Source organism: Scatophagus argus, chromosome 14, assembly GCF_020382885.2.
Source record: "Scatophagus argus isolate fScaArg1 chromosome 14, fScaArg1.pri, whole genome shotgun sequence".
NCBI classification, from domain to species: Eukaryota; Metazoa; Chordata; class Actinopteri; family Scatophagidae; genus Scatophagus; species Scatophagus argus.
Window position 1 is genome coordinate 8,121,906 of NC_058506.1, and position 18,117 is coordinate 8,140,022.

General features: G+C 39.2%; 1 protein-coding gene across 8 annotated transcripts in view; it reads left to right on the forward strand.

Moving 5' to 3' along the window:
• Positions 1 to 18,117, forward strand: part of LOC124070381 (RNA-binding protein Musashi homolog 2) — a 230,565-nt gene that overhangs the window by 203,796 nt on the left and 8,652 nt on the right. For 3 of the 8 annotated variants that reach the window (XM_046410253.1, XM_046410252.1, XM_046410251.1), the window contains exons 11-13: positions 472 to 591; positions 13,500 to 13,679; positions 17,599 to 17,753. In XM_046410253.1, coding sequence (XP_046266209.1) covers positions 472 to 591; positions 13,500 to 13,679; positions 17,599 to 17,753 — 455 coding nt within the window. The remainder of the gene's footprint in view (positions 1 to 471; positions 592 to 13,499; positions 13,680 to 17,598; positions 17,754 to 18,117) is intronic. The other 5 variants (XM_046410254.1, XM_046410255.1, XM_046410257.1 and 2 more) reach the window with 5 other exon arrangements.

Below are 18,117 nucleotides of genomic sequence, written 5' to 3' on the forward strand. Positions count from 1 at the left end.
TGTACCTTTTCATTCAGGCAGACATTTTCTGTAAAAAAGGAATGTTTTTAGAATATTAATTAATTTACTTAAATTTACTTACTTAGGTTTATTGAAGTCTAAATTATATAATCATAAACTAGTGTTGTCATTCTATGGTTTTAATATAATTTGATAATAATGGTGATAATGGCTAGTTTGTTGAAGTTACACTTCCTGTCTGTTGTTTTTATTTTATTCAAACTTTCGGTGAGTTGCTGTTGACTAACTTTCTCTTTCTGTGTGCGGATCAGTCGACCTGCAGAGTTTGAATATCACAGTGGTTTCAGTAAGAGTTTGCTGATAGATGTTGCCGTGACATGAGCCCCTGTCTCTGACAGCTGTGGTTTTATCCCATAGCTCAGTGCTGGAATCAACATTCTCTTGTAGCTCTTGGGTGTACTCATCCACGTGCAAGAAGTGATGTGTGTGTGTGTGTGTGTGTGCCTGCAGGCTTCCCAGCGACAGCATACGGACCGGTGGCAGCAGCGGCAGTAGCAGCAGCGCGAGGCTCAGGTAGGGGGGCCCGTGGAAGAGGCGGCTACTTGGCGTACCCACAGAGCACAGGGCCAGGTAAACGCTCTGTCCATGTTCTGTGTGGCTGCTGCTCTCTCCAACTTCTCCTGCTCTGCTTCTCCCCATAGACATAGTCCCTCGAGCCCACATGCACACACTCGGCGACAATTTGAGTTTAGACTTACCGCATCATACACACATACAGTAGAGATTTTATCAGAGATCTCTGTACGTGCTTACACTGTAAAAACAGTTACTTTGATTAGACTCCAAAAATAGTTGTTTTTTTTTAATTTTAGTGAACCTTTATACTATTTTGACTTTTGAAAACCTAAAAATGTACAGTTAACTGTGAAACTAAAACGTATAGCCAACATGGAAAAAACTAACCAGGTATATTTAAGTCAGCACATGTATTATATCTGATTTGATTAAAACTGAGAAAAATTACTTTGGGAACTGCTGTTAAAGCTGAGTTGAACCAAGTGTAATTTTTAACATTTTAAAAAACTGTATTGTTGTGTGCCTCAAATGTACAAACTTACCTTTAACACAAATCACTTTTTGTGTAATTATATTAAAAATTCAATATGATAATATTAATATTGGAACATTTATGTTTAATCACTAAGTTTCTGTAACACAGCAGAGAAAATGTTATCATTATTCACTAAACATGTAAACATGGTACCAAATCAGAGATAAACAACTTCAGAGGAAGTAAAAGAAAAATACCTGTCATGCCCACCACAAACGTTTCAATTTTAGTCATTTAGTTAGATAATACAGCTTACTAAAAAACCTTCACAGCTCCTACACAGCACTCATTCTGAAACATACTGAACTCGGCTGTACATACAGACACTACACAGCGCTGATGCACATACTGAGGGTGCCAATATTCAATTTCCAGGGTAACAAACCTCCAAAAAGGCGCACAATGTTTAAGGTCCCATTAAAAGAAAAACTTTAAGCTCCACACTATACTACTCATACTGAACCATGCAGTATCAATACATATATTGGAGTACACAGCGAAAAGAACCTTGTACATGCCATGTCAGCCCAGGCTAATGAACAAGGTGTTTAAGTCTCACAAACAGTCTTTGACAGGCTTCAAAAGTTCTAAAAGTGTAAAGGGATATATTGAGACTGAGTGTGCAGGCTGAGGAGACTGCAGCACACACTAGCCACATTATAAAGACCAGTCAGTATTGAGATTTCCTTAATGATCCTGCTCATCGAACTTTTTGCGGTCTCCTTGTATAGAAATCTTTGCTGTTCACTATATATGAAACACAAATAGACTACACTTTTTCATGTCTTTTTATAAAAACACAAATATTCATTCAAGAGATGTAATGTGACTGATTTCACGTGATGCTTCATTCATTTAGTTTTGAGTCATGTAGCCAAGATTTTTTTTTTTTTTTACAGTTAAACATTCAAATCTACAGTCACAGATGATATGCTGTATATTTCTATAATGTAGCATTGTAGAAATGTGTTTATGGCAAGCTAGTTAAGCCTTATTTAAAGTAGGGTGATCGACATAAGGAATGAGGAGAACCTGCTACTTGCAGACTAACTGGGAACTGATCAACTGATCGGTCATTGTTGATAAGGTTAATAAGTTGAAAACATATACAGGACATTTGTGAGATTTAAATGCTCCAAGCATAAAAAACACAAGGCGTCACTGCTTATCATGGAGATGACTTAAAAATTAACAAGAAAACAATATATAAAACTCACTAAAACTAGACTAGACTAAAACTAAAATAAAATAAAATAAATTATATTGTTACATATATTGTTCTTCAACTAAAAATAAAATGAATGAGACCTGAGTCATGACTCAGGAGCTATTGACCTAAATCAAATGGCTGCTTCACCTGCTAGGGCAAGCTATGAAAATAAAACACACATGCAGTTTGTAATCACAAGTCCATGGGATGTTTCATGAAGCATGAGCAAGAGAAAGATGGAGAACAGATGAGGAAAGATGGATTAAGGCTGTGGGTGGATTTCAGACTGGATGCTCCAGTCCAACGCGGTGCTCTGGATGGAAGCAAAAAATTCAGAAGTTATAACGTTAACAAACAGGAAACAAACCATACTCCTAACAACTAAGCTAACAACAACAAACACACTACCAGTACACAGTAACATGGTCTGGTAGCACAAGGAACGCTATGCTAATACGCCTAGCATGCTAAGGCACTACTTGCAGTCAGCGCCTTAGCATGCTAATAGCGCCGCGACTTTGACAAACTGAATCAAATTGTGCTGACAACACACAGACATGTATTTATCTTGTGTAGATTGTAATAAGTTCTCAGCCAGTTAGGATCACTTTATACTAACTTTTGTTACAACGTATTCAGTTAACTCTCTCTGCCGACATTAACTGTGTTCACGTGCGTCTGCTTTGTGTCTGACTAGCCTGCAGCTTATCCTGCAGTGTTACCACTACAACTTGTCTTAGACTTTATTAAAATGCTGCAAAAGAGTAGGCTACTTATCTGTCTAAGTGATTATAATTTGTGGGAGACTATGCAACACTGACCCTCAAGAAACTGCACTACCATCAAATCAAATTCAGTTTGATTCTGTCAGTACGGGGCAGTCATCTCAGGCACTTTTTATTTAAATGCTTTCATGTAGTTCTGTTACCTCAACTTGTCACAAAGAACAAATCTTGACTTATTTTGAATAAACACAAATAAAAGGCTATCCTTTTATCCTTTTATTTGATAAATGAATGAATGAACACTTTCAGTTCCAACCATAAAGACATTTGTCAACATATTCCAGCCCTTCTGAATCCCAAAAACATGATACTTCTGAACCACAGCAAGTCCATCTTATACTGTGCTCAGTTTACTTTTTGGACAGTAAAAATCCTCCCACATGGAAGTTTATTCTTAAATGGGAATATAAACCTGTACATGCATCCTTTGAGGGTTCTTTATATTAAATGATTCAATTCAGTTAAAATCAATTTATTAATATAGCGCCAAATAACAACAACAGTTCTCTCTGACACTTTCCAGCAGGTGTAGACCAAACTCTTTAATTAGATTTCTAGAGAGACCCCAACTAAACCCCCATGACCAAGCATTTGGCGACAGTGGCAAGGAAAAACTTCCTTTAAGAAGGCAGAAACCTTGGAGCAGACCCTGACTCAGTGCGGGCAGCCATCTGCCTTGACTGGTTGGGCTGTGTGTGTGTGTGTGTGTGTGAGAGAGAGAGAGAGAGCGAGAGAGTGGTGGGGTACGTAGACAGAGATGCATAACAGCAGTGATAACAACAGAGTATTGGAATGGCAATGACAGTATTAGCAATAATGATTTTGATAGAAGTAGTAGTAATAGTAGTAATAATAATAATAATAATAATAATGCAGAAATTTAACAGATGGTAATAACAGTCGTCGGTGTCAAGCAGGACCACAGCAGTAGGTGCAGACACGATCCACAGGAACCTGAGACACGAGAAAGCACAAAGACTCCGGGGGAAGAATTAGATATGGTTACACATAATATGACCCTTAGATTATGGAAAACAATAAAGAAATTTTTCCTTGAAAACTCCTGCTATCAGAAGTTTTGGTAAATAATATACTATAATAAAATAAAATGTGGATAGATGTGAAACTTGATAGTACATTTATTCTGGCATTTGTTGTCTTTTTGTTTGATATAAAATATTCTGATCACCATCCATGTTAAACTAACAAAAAGAAAAAACTATCTAATTGTTGTGTTTTAGGGAAAGAAGTGGACTTTTGAGTAATAAGTGAGTCCTAAGTAGCAGTTTATGCTGAAGTCATGTTTTCTTCATTTCTACCACTCTACTTTATTGTGTGCTTTTCTATCTATCTGATATTACCTGATCAATTTAGAATCTTGGGCGCCCTTGCCATGTCTTGCCAATTAAAGCTTATTCTACTGCTGTACTTGTATGTTACAGTGTATGAGTGAAGACAAATGTTAAAAATTTTAAATAGAAAGAACGGTGCTTCAGTGTTAGCTTGTAAGATGACTTGTAGGATGTCAACATTCAATATGTTCCGTTAAATCATTATTACAGTACGCACCTTATTCACATACAGCAGAATATCTGCCGAGAGATTTGTTCCAAAACAGGATGCAAGTCTTAAACACAGCATTGATTGACTTGTTGGCTTCATTTAGACATCCGGCTTTTTCCTCCCCTACAACTGTAGATCTTTCAGTAGCTGTCGATAATAGCTCCCCTGACTGAACACACAGCCTCCAGGCTTAGGGAAAACTGTCTTTCCTAATCAAACATACTATTAAAAGCTTGTTGGTGAAAATCTGTTTTAATTGTAACTCTGATGTTGTCTGGTTTGTGCAGTGACTCACAGATGTAAAGTCAGTCGACGGTGGCTGTTTTATGTCACGTGCTGTGATACCTGAAGACGTACACACTTGCACGTGAACACACAGGCGGCTGTGGTGAATGCATACTACGTACATCTGCACACACATAGAGACAGACAAACTCACCCACCTGTCCTCATTTGCACGTAATTCAAATCAACACAGGGAACACTGGAAGCCAATCAGATGCTCTTTCTTGCACATCGGGCTATTTGATTTTGCATTTTCAAAACAAACAATTTGCCCAACAGTCGCAATGAACATCACTAAGAAGCAGGAATGTTGATTTGGGGTTAGCAGCAACCAGGAAGCAGTAGACGTGATGACAACCATTATGTACAGTTTAATTCTGACAGCTGCAAATGGAAGGGAGACAAGCAAATGACTATGACCACGGGGTGAGGGGAGGCCGGGAGGGTGGAGGGTTAGAGTGTTAAACAGTGACATCATGGACCTGTTTTAGAGTACTTAAACAGCCTTGAGGCAGTTTCAAGGAAAATATCCTTCGAACAAAGCATGAAATCTCCACGCTTTGACAGTAAATGACAGTATTTAAATCAAAAATATTATCACAACAGCAGCAAGAAAACCTGGAATACGAATGTGATTTAAATCAGTTGTGTTCTTTTTGATTCTTTGCACTTATTAACGCTCCTGTTCTCTAAAGCAAGACTTCACCGATGCTTCTTGATGATACAAGTGCAGTCTTTGGTTCTGTGGTCTGTGGTTTTGTGAAAAATGATTTGTTGATGATTTGCAAAGTGTTTGAAATGGTGCTAATAACACCCCACATGGATTAATACATTTGGTGGCATCTTTCCTCAATACAGACACATACAAATGACAGATTGGACACAGATTGTTTAGGCTTGACCTCCCTTTCTGAGTAATGTCTGGGGATGTTTCTGCATCTCTGTCCTGTCTTCTGATTTAATATGTAGCACACTCAGGCCAAAATCCACTCTGAAATAGCAATTCTAGTGGTTAATATATTTTATATATATATTTATGAATTCTCTATGTTAAGTGAAGACGAGGGTCTTTGTTGTAAAAGAAAAAAAAAATTTAAAAGCCTTATGTATGATTTAAGTGTGGATTCTTTGTGCTTTGACTCCACCTACAGTCCCCATAGAGCACCACATATTGTGCAGTTCTCCTTTGACCCAACAGGAGGGATTCAGGAGTAGTGGGGTGTCACCTAAATTGGCACTTGAAACCGCAGAAGTTAAATGTAAAAAGAAGAAGAAGAAGTACAAATCAAATAAATTCTTAAACATCCAAAATTATGGTTTGACACTTGAGCCACATTAATTATTTAGATTCATGTTCCTAGAAAGAAAATCTTCTTAGGTGTAGCTGTTGACTTGGTGCAGGCTGCGAGCCTTGTTTGTCAGTGATACACTCAGAGTGTGGTGAGATCGAGGAAGACATTTTCCATCTCTGACAGAGGGCACTTTCCCCACACTCCCAAAGCTCAACAGACAAAATGACAGCATGCTGACTTCCCTCTCTATGACAGAGCGCTGCTGATGACAAGGTGTATTTTGGACTTCTCACAGTGGTCTGCCACTTGCAGCAGACTATACCCTAGGTGCAGACAGAGTTGTGTACAGTAACAAGAAAAGTTACTAAGGATGACTCTGCACCTTCTTTCTAACTTTGCCTAGATATTGCGTACCTACATGTACGTCAGAGATTTCCTTGACCTACCAGAAGAGGATCTTACAGTTTGATTCTCTTGCAATCTAGTAGTTTTTGGTAAATTTGCATTGAAATACTTCACAAGAATTTATTATACTTTTCTAGTTCCTTTACTGTAAGATAATGCATGTTTAAATTTGAAAACTTGTGACTCTAGACAAGATTCCCGTTTAAAAAGTACTAATTATCACATTTGAAAAGTTTTGGTTACTTTTAGGACAGGCAAGGCAACATGTTTCATTTAGTTGAATCTGAGGTGGTGTCAGTCCGGATGCTTTTTTGAAGAGTTGGATCTTCGGTCTGTATTTGAAGATGGTGAGGTATTTTGCACCTTGATCTGTACCAGGAGCATGTTGTATCACTGAAGAGCAAGAACAAGAGCTAGTTTTGATGCGTGTTTTTAGGACATTTGAGAGACTGTGGCTCCAGGCGAGAAGCAGATCAGAGAGATCTGACTCCTGCACAGTTTACCATCGCCTGAAGGTAGAGAGGTCCTGGCCCATACTGGACTTTCTAAGCTGGTTGCACAGGTTTGATGTCAGATACTCCTGGGTGCTACTGGATTATCTGAACATCTGCAAAGTAAAGCAGGAAGGAGGAAATTGCTAATTTGGAGATGGTTAATGCATATACCAGCACCTGTTCTTCATTTTAGACAAGTGTAATCCACCTCTGCTGTCGATGTGAAGGATAAACCAGTATAAATCAGCCACAGTTGGCACTCCAACTTATATAGAGATGTAATTGATCAATGAAATGAATGCAAATATCAGACATTTATGTCAACAACAACGTGTTTATTGATATGTATACTGAAAAATCATTCTGAAGAGCAGCTGATGTGACTAAATGAAGCATTCTTTAAAAGAAGGCCAGTCATCATTCAAATTACTTCATCTTAAAGTAATCTTATCTTAAATCTGCTGTGCTATAGCATTGTCAGTTACAAACAGAAAAATGCAAGTGATGCAGATGGTTCTGACAGTCCAGGGAACTTCACAGGTCCCATTCTATTCTGGTTGAATGTTTTCCTGAGTCCCTCTGAGCTTTCTGGAAAGCTCAAATGTCAGTCTCAGATCTTGGCTGTACCTGGGGTGTGCACAAAGCCCCATTCAGCTGCTTTTAGAGGCCTGGGTACTTGCTATGTACTGTATGTCTGACTTGACTCAGGTGTTCAAAACTGAAATAGAGTTGGCTGTGGTCAGCGTTGTGCAGAAATTGGACTGCAATATAAATTGCAGAGGTGTCCTTGCCAGTTTTATTGGGACTCAGAACGGTCTTCACATTTTAAAACCCATTCCTCCCCTCAATTACTTGTCATTCTTTTTGGTCTTTTCTCTCAATTAATCATCCCACTTCTTCCCCCATCTCTTGTCTCTTCACCAATGAAAAGAAGGAAAGTCGTGTGACAGACATTTCCAAATGAAGATCATTATCAGTTTCCTTCCAAAAAGCTCTCTGATCTTCAGCATTGCCCGAGAGGAGACCGGGATTGGCTGTGTGCACTGGTCTTAATCAATCTGGCTCTTGGTGAGCTCAGGTCCATTTGTCCCAGATGCTAATCTGCAGAGCTCAGCTCCGAGGCCAGAGGCGCTTTACATGTATTTGGTGCAAAATAACATGAGCAGGCATGCCAAGCCCATCCTGCTTGGGTTTTTGTTCATGGCCCAAGGATAGATGTGACACATTGGGGAGGGCAAAGTGTCCCTTTGCGCCTCCACCATGAAGCAGTGGCTCTCACAGCTGTGGGTAGCAGATGCTCCGAGGTTACAGGCACAGGCCTTTAGGGACATCACCACTCTGCCCTCCAGGGGCTGAATACGTAACACATTCTCCAAAGAAAACTTACTGAAGCCTTATTGGGAGTGAGGTATTTTGTTGTCTATCCTGTAAATTCAGTTATGAAATGCAGCATGTGTTGTATCCTTCCAATCAGAGCAGAATTTTCTGTTTGATTTGCATTATTTATTTTGAAGTGAAATTTTTCCGTAGACAATGGCATTGTTAAATTTTTAGTGAGACTTTAATTTTACTTATTGCAAAGTAAATTGCATAATTTCCTGCTTACCTATTGAAATACACGAGGACATTATAAACATTTTGAGATAAATGCATCCAAATTAAATTTTGTAAGATGCATGAAGATTTAGAAATCTATTAACATTCTGCAAATTGCTCATATTTTTCATATTCAAATTCATATTTTCCTTCCCTCTATATCTAAATGACCATTCGGTGTAGTAGCCAATGTCACTCTCAGATTTCAGTCATAGTGAGTCTTAGATCTCTTCAGACCACATAAGCCTGACCAGACATGTTTGAAAAAATGTGTTCAGCCAAAAGGCCAGGGCTGTCATCTCTGAAGCTGCTCACGATAGGATAATCTGTGCCGACTGTAGATAGCTGAGTGCCCTTTGTCAGTCCCAACCAGGCCAGATCCCACACAGGTTCAAATCTGCATTAAAATCAAATGAGTGTGCACTGATTTAGTTCACTGTTGCACATTGTTTTACCCACGTTTCATCGTTCACATTTTCTCTTCTTCTGTGAATTTCCACAATCATTCCCCAACCATGGATGCAGGTAAATGTAAATCAGTAGCTCTGTTGAGTTTGTCCATTACTGGAAAGAATAGCAAGAAAAGGGAAAAGCAGGCATAAAATGAAAAGTAAAAAAAAACAGAGGCCTGAGTATGGGTGAGTAAATGCAAGAAGAAATCATCTGTTAAAATTAATTAGCCAAGCTTCTCTGAACACAAAATGACAAGACATTAAATATGTATTATTTATGAAATGTCTGTGCTCTCTGAAAAGGGTGTCTAGTGCTGTTAATTACTCAGCCATTCATTCAGAAAAGATTATTTCAAATGGAAAGTGAAAGCAAGGCTAGACAGCAAAAGAGCTGTTAGTTTCTTTCACGCTATTTTTAAATGACATTGGTGAAAATGGAAAAGCTAATTATGGTAGCTCTAAAATTCAAAGCTAATTTGAGAAGCAGCATGTCAGGTTTATTGACGTCTTCTGTAGAGTGATGTGGTTTGATGGCCACCAAGGAATCTCACTGGCGCCACGAGGGAAATGGAGGAGTGACTGCATGAAAAATTATTCCTTGCAGCAATGAAAATAACTTTTGGTAATAGATACTTGTATACCCCAATTCCCACAGTCCCCTGTTTAGAGGATGCAGAAATAACACTATATTTATGTCTATTAACAGGGTCAGCTTATTAATGAAAAGTCAACATTTTTAACTGATGTTTGCAAACATTATTGATTTTCAACAAATCTTTTATAGTATCAAAACATGTTGCATATACAGGTTTAATTGTTGTTCCTGTAAGAGACCTTTTAATCAGTGGGAAGGTAATAGCAGGTTCCAATACAGGTTGGAGTTACGCTGGGGAGTCACGCGTTGTGCCTGAACATGTGAATGTGTTAATATGTTGACTTTTTGTTGGATGTGAAAAAGGGATAATCACAAACTTGGTGAAAAACACTGGCAAACTCATGACAATATTTTTCACAGTCCAAAGTCCCAGCAGGCCAGGGAGCATGACGCTATATTTTATCATCAGCGTGATTAGTTTTATTTTCCAACTAGTGAGAAAAAGAGCAGCAGTACTTTCAAGGTTTGTGATTCCTCCTTAAAGGCAGTCACCTGGCAAAGTGGCAACGAGAGCAGGGCATTTATCCACTTAGAGAGAGCCACCCCGATGATGTCAGTAACAGATGACTGCAAGACACTCCCCTCTCCATCGCCTCGCAGCCAGCTTTGGTCACTGAGGGCAGAAGGGAAAAAGGGTGGGGGTAGGGGAGATAATTACCAGTATAAATGAAGCCCTGCGAATGATTCGCACTGCTGGGTCCCCTGATCTAGTCTCCAAGGCAACCTCAGCACGCTCATTTGTTTTGTAGATGAGTAATTACATCCAATTAGTGGCCAGTGGAAAAAAAAGGAGTCCAAGAAAGGCCCATTGTTCTGGATAGATTGTGTGAATATTAATAGTGGTGAGGTCTGAGGCACAGTGATATGATCGGTGATACTAATGCAGCTGTGGGCACACTCTGCCCAGTCTCATCCTGCATAACAAATCAGATAGCCACTGATGAAAATATATGGCTTTGAGAGTGTGTATCTGTATGTTTGTGAGAGTCTGAGTCGTACTTTTGTCAAGCTGCAGGCAAACAAAGCTAGTTACTTACCTGAGGCTGCTACACCTGCAGACCATGCAGTGGCATGAAGTTTGAATGTTGTACACGGTCAAATAAAAAACCACGTCTCAAATAATGGCCAGGGACGTGGTCGACACGGATAAATCAGGGATGGTCCCAGTTCATGTCCGGGGGAAAACCAAGGGTGGATAAAGTCTAAGTAGCTGTCACATTATGAAATGATAGTGGTATTATCAACCTCTTGTTTTTCTGCATTCTTCAGCTGAAGTATTATTGTCCAATATGAATGTGTCAGCCAAACTCTATTTTGTAGTATTGTGTATAGTATAGTAGTATAGTACTGTTCAGAAATGAAGGTTTTCTGTCCACTGACATAGGAGAAGGCTTTTAATTTGAAACACATACAAGAAATGTTAAGTGTAAAGCAGTAAATGGAAGTGAATCAAAATAAGAGTTCTTACTAAAATATGACCAAATATATTTGTCAAAGAGAGGAAACACAGGCCTGCCTCTAATTCATGCCTGCTTCATATGAGTATCTGGTACCTTCTGCAGTTCAGGTACATAAAGGCTTCATATACAATTTGATGATATGCTGTAATCTAGGAAGATCCATTGACTTTACTTACCATACAGTTTTTTGGATTCTTTTTATTCTTTTTTTTTCTTTTCTTTTACTGCATGTCATCCCTCGCCAACGCCTAGTACTGTCTGATAAGTGGTAGTTGTTACATTTAAAGTATGAATTACGTAAGTTTGGTGTTAATTGTCCTTGGGATCTTGTAACTAATGGATGGAATTTGATGGTTCTGTCTGAGCAGAAAAACGAATTTATAAATAGTGAGTTAATACATTGTACAATATTAAAGAAGTGTCAGACCAGCTTCACGTGTTTTCTGTTTCTCACAGTTAACCTTTTCTCAAATTAAAATAACATAATAAATTCCTGTCCAATTTTGAAGCAAAACCCTCTTCAATGATCTGCTGCTAACAATATTTGGATTTAATACCCATAATACTCTTGTTTCGGTGTGATCTTGGTTGTGATGAAAATGTCATTAATAATAATTGTCTGACACCAATATTCTTTGATGAGTAAACTCATCCGTTTTATCCATGTTTGCTTGTAATCTCACTCCCTCACTTGACTTTTACCAAGATGACAGAACATGTTTCATGGTCAGTTATTTTTTATATTACATGAAAGATAATTTTTCAAATATGTTCACTAATGAAGCATAGTGAAAGTATTTCAAAATGAAAAGTAATGCCCTGTTTGGTTCCATTCACCACACTGTTCTAAACTGGTGACATATTAGAATTCTTTATGAATTCCCAATAACATGGTTTGTGCTATTGTCAAATGTTTTTCCCCCCATTATAATTATTCCATTGATCCAGTTTTCCTCATTAGCAAGGCCAATCAATTTTCAGTGACATTTGTCTAAGTGAAGTAAATGGAATGATTGGTTCTTGAGCTTTGTTCAATGTGTCAGGCATTATGTGACGTACGTGGGAAGCCTGCTGTATTTGGAGCCTATAATTTGATGAGTGGGCAGACAGCCCACAAGTGGTGAGATCAGAGTGCTAAAAAGCATTGGCGGGGAGAAACATGGCTGGTGCTTACATTCCATTTGGCAGAAGTGGACTGTCTCAGTCTGAATGGGTAGAGGTGAAGTGGCTTTGAATGGCTATTCGCTCCAGGACCCAAATAAAAAAAAAACAAACACACAGCAGGGGAAACCCAGCATGAAAAAGCCGATGTCACCAATCTCAGTCCCTCCTGAGTAGATTAACTCTGTTATCAAAGAGGTGTGAGAAGAAGCAGTTTCTTTTAATTGCACTCTTTATATGAGCAGCTTGTCTCAGATTAAGAGGACAAGCAATAAATGTCAGCACGACTTATTGCTGAAAGACATTTTGTTGATAATCCACCATCTGTGTCAAAGAGAGAATCATTGGAAGAGGCCAACGTGAGACGTGCTCAGAGTACTGAGAGCACTTCAGAATGCCTGTCATCAATAAACACAAATGTCTCTGTATCTCATGTCTCATAAAAACCTTATCATCTGTTGCTATTGGTCAAAAAAAGAGGCTTTAAATTAATTATTGATTGGTATGCTCTCTCTTTCTTTTCATTTAAATGACAAAAGCTTCCTTCAGGTATGTCAGCAAAGAATTGTCGGTTTGAAATGAGAAATGTATTGACCTGTGTTTTAATGATTCTTCAGTTTTATCTCATGGAGGACACAGGCCAATTATGCATAAGCCAAAATATCAGTTGTGGCCTTACTGTATATTTTGTATTTTTTATATATTCTTCCTGGTCCTTTTGAATCAAGTCGAGGCATTATGTTTATTCACGAGGTGTTGATTGTGTTCTTTCGGGGAGAGACAGTATGTATCAATGATTGTACAGCTAATGTATAAGATAGAGCTGAAAATATCAAACTCAGACCATATGCCAAGGGGCCTGGCCACATGGCAGGAGCTGCTGGGGAGGGAGGGCAGGGAGGGCCAATTAAAGCAGACAAAACACATGGATATAACCTAAAAAATGGTGTAAGACAACACCAAACTCTGCTCAACAATCTGGACATTGACTTTGACAATGAAAAAGTTGATTTCCACAATGATGGAGTCCCCTCCCCTCCCCCTCCCCACCCTATACTGTATCTCCCAGGCCTCCCCGATTATGGGTTTTACTCTGCGCCCAGTGACCAGAGGGGGGGGCCCTGCTCCTTTGCTGACTATGGCTCCCTGGGGCCCCAAGCGGCTCAGATGCTGCACAGTGAGCATGCCACCTCCGCCTGCAACTCCCCCCTCCAGCACCTACACAGCCCGGATCAATTTAAGAACCCAGGTTTGTATATGCGCATCTATCTCATCCACGTTTTGGAGTTTTCAGTTTGATTCATGACATTATTCCATGCAGATGATCTAATCTTTTTTTTTTTCCTTGTTTGTTTTCTCCTGCTTTTGTTAAGAAAAGAAAAAATCTCCCCTTTTAAAAGAAATATATATATATATATATACACAAAAAAAAGTCTTGCTGACCAAATAGCATTGCATGTTCTTCCTCCTTTTTTCAATTTTTAATGTAGATTTTCTGTTTCTTTGTGAAGCTGTGTTCAAGCCCCTGCTTGCACATAAGGGGCCAACACATACAGAATGTAATCCTTCATTTGCATGTGAACAAAATAACTACTGATGATGTCGGAGAGTACGCTGGCCTCTCTAACAGAGCTCAAGCTCATGTGAATTTTGAACAGCAAAGGAACGAGTTAAATGTAAGAGTGATTGTCATTTTTTTAGTCCAGCCCTTTAAGTATTTTAAGTGTAAGAATGATTAATGTGTGAGAGTCTGGGAAATCAGTAGAAGTGCTCTGCAATGTTCAATACTTAAAGGACAACATTTTTGCATAATACAGCCATTACTCTAAACCACAAGCACATTTTAATGTTGTGTGCTTTTTCTGATGTTCCCTCACCTTATGTAATCATAGCTTTCAAAAGCCAGGGATGAGATTCCACAGACAAGTAAAATACAATATACTGCACATTGGCATTTCAGTATCTGCATGCGATGCATAAAAATGGTTGTAAATTCACGCAATTTCTTTGAGAGCAGACAGTAGTTGTGAGAGTTAACATTTTTTGAATCCTGCAGTGTTTGTTTGTCTTGTTTCTTTTTTTTGTTCTGATGATAATATGCTCATGATCATGTTTACACTGACATGACGTACCACCAATGTTTACTTCATCTGAACTGGTTGTAAGTAAAGGAGGTGTAGTTTAGTGGCGTGCGTTCATACAGTATGGGAGAAGTTGACCTACACTCAGCAGTTAGGTTCCCTGCCTCTGGAGACCTGTTTAATCCTGCAATAGTCTTCAATCTTGTGCCTTCTCTATTGTGTCTCCAACTTCACAATAATAGCAGCAAAAAAATATTAAAGTAAAAGGGGCTGTCCTCTCACCCTTTTGTGGAAGTGTGGGGCCAAATCTCCCTCTAATGGTTTAAGTGTTGGCCAGCTGCCCCAGGCAGATGTTGGCATTTACTACAGACTGTCTGTATAAACTTTAGCAAAAAACTCAGACATGCTGCAAGGAAACAGTGACGCAGATGGAGTTTTGAAGGGTTTCTTGTAGGCCTGCTGTTTTAGTATTTTTGTCCTGGTTGCATTACAGACAGAGTTTATAGTGAAGTGTTATTTCATATACGGCTGCATGACAAGAGGAAGACTTCATCACTGCAAATAGCAATGCCAATTGTTGTTGATTTTGAGAACGGGTGGCAGCATGTTAGTGTAGTATACATTATAGCTGAAGAGTAGTAAGAGTGTGTTTCAAGTCAAATGTCCTCAGTTTTCAGCAGTAGCTGCTGGAAGTGACTCTGTTGGATTCTGTTGATGCATGGTTGTCTTTTGTCTCACCTGAGAGGACACATTCAAATCCTGAGTGAGTCAACATAGCTCGATTACATTGTAACACAAGTTTACACAAGTCTTAACACAGTTTATGCATTTGTTGTCTGTGAAGTAGACTATATTGTAGCCAAACTTGAGCTTAATGATAAGAAAATTACATTATAGCACATTGCAGTAAATAGAATCAAAGTGGTGCTGTTTACTTGGATGTTTGTTTTAAACAGAAAAGAGCAGAAATTAATGTTTATCGGAAAGCATAATCGGTTTTCGTGTTTATTAGGAGCCGTATGACAATTACCCATTTGTTATTTATCCTGTTGCTAACTCATCTCCGCACAAAATGCCCAGTCCACACGTGAAGATAGCAGCACACAGATTCCTAACCTGAAAAGGAGAATAGAATCGTTTGGAAATACAGTTTGATGGCAAATCTCATTGATAAATGCTTTTCTTGTGCACAGTGCCTACAGCTGTACTGCAATACCACATATAAGTGAGTTAAAGTGAAGCAAATATAGACAGGCAACATAGTGCACAGTGTTCTGTATAGTGTTGCATATTAGACTCTTTAGTTCAGGTCTTCCAGTTTTATTTCATAATACTTTAACACAGAAGTCACTGCTGGTATCAAACGATTCTGTCTCTCCAGTCTTTGTCCTTTCAGTCAAATGAATCTGTGCCAAAAGCACTAGACAGACTTAGCACTATCATTCCTTATTAAAAAATGAATAGTAACACACCAGTCTTTGTGTTGCAGTGGACCTAATTCTAAACAACAATCTGACCCACAATGCACTTGGGATTGTTTTGCTCCCAAAGCTAAATGTGCAGAATCACTGCATCCCGTGCATTTAAATGGGGGGGGGGCCTCACAGGGAGAGGGGTGAGCCACTCTCTAATAAAACTCACCAGACGTAGGAAATGAGTGTTGCCATTTCAACTGAAAATATCCTTAATTATATAATAAGCCAGCCTACTGGGGGCTGTGCAGGCAAGATAAGAGCACTAGCTGCTCACTATTTAAAGTCCTTCTAGTTAAACAGCAGCGTCAACTCCACGAGATGTGAGTTTAGTGAGATGGCTTCATTTTTCTAGAGTGCTATACACGGATATCTAAAGTATGTTCTTAGGTGCTTCCAGTGGACCTGGCATGTCTGATACAGCTTCATAGTGACATGTTAAACATGGTGACAATGATAAAATTTGTGTAGTGTGTGCGTCTGCAGAAACACATTGGATGTATTGTAGTCACACTCTGTATTTCTTTACATGTACTACAAAGACTCCCTCTCAGGCGTCGCAGGGTTCCTGAGCTCATATATACACAAGATGGAGCATTTTCTGTGGTTGGAAGATTTTTCTTTTTAATGCAGTTGTACAGCTTTTTTCACAGTCTGTCTTTGAATAAGGGTGAGACAGAGGGTTATGTGAAGCTGACAGCAGAGGAGATTGCTGTTAAGAGATCACTGCATTTTTCTTTCTCCCCGACTATTTTTTTCCTCTGTATTGCCAGTGTTGTTGGCCTTTAGCAGGCATCTGGATTTTCAAAAGACATTTTATTAGTCTGAGTAGCTCTTACTCACAGGGCAAAGGTGGTAAGTCATGTACAGTATTTCTTTTTTATCTCCCCCTTAGTTTGGACCTGCAGATGAACTCGGATCAAGCTTTTATATTTCCCCCTTATGCCGCCTCCTCTTGTCTCACATACGTATTTTGTTTTATGCCTGATGTTCCTCCTGAAAAAGCTGAAACATGCAGCCGAAAGTATCAGGAATATTTTTAGTAGGTTTTTGCTGGCGTTGTTGAATCATTAGGTCATTAGGAAAGCATAAAGTCGGGGTGCAATCTGCTCAAGTGAAATTTAAAATCCCCGCTGTGGTAATCCTGTGTTACTCTTCTTACTCAACAGCCGATGTTGTTTTACAAGTACTCCTTCACATTATGCATGGCAACATTTACACTGCAACCTTACTAATTTATTAGCATGGTGGAAGTATTTCTAGAAATGTGCTTGTTTTGTGTTGTGCATGATTATACAAAGTGAATGTTACTCCTATGCATAATACACACAGCATGTAGATTATATTTAGAATATCATACTGGATTCACCCTTAATTTTGGTCATTTAAACCTAAATCCTCCCCCATTTTGTCAGTTGACACCAAACAAAATTTAACATGTCCTTTCATAAGCAGTAAGTATCTGTAACAAAATGACCCATGAGCAAGTCCTTCGAGACCAATGTATGAATCCAGTAATGTGTTCTTTTTCTATTTAAATGTGTCCCTTAAGAAGCGCACTGATCGTTGTTGGGTGATTCTGAGCTGCTCTGCTCCCCGCTGTGTTTCTATGCAGGCACCAACCCGTCAAGGCCCGGAGGTTTCCCTGGTGCTAACAGTCCAGGGCCTGTGGCTGACCTGTACGCACCCAGCAGCCAGGATTCGGCTGTGGGCAACTACATCAGTGCTACTAGCCCTCAGCCTGGCTCTGGGTTTGGCCCCAGCATCACCGTGAGTACACTAACACAGACTTTCTGTCATGTCTGACTGCACCTTGAGCTCAGTAGCCTCCTCTGTTTCAGAATAGCATGACTAAAATCAGACACTAAGCCAATGCACATATGATTGTGATGTTCTGTAAAACACTTGATTTTTCTCATAATGAAAAGAGCTTTCTAATTATAGGATATTTCACTGCTGCTAGATAAGATTATTTCTTTGCAGACAGGTCTCCGCTGTCGCAGTTCAGAGGTTCAATAAGCATTTTGTACATCAGGGTAAGCCCTGTCTTAGCTCTGAAAGTTATCTGTGTCAAATGCAAATGTTTATTCCCCTTAGCTGTTGCACAAATCACCTCGCTGTGTCACCTTCCCAG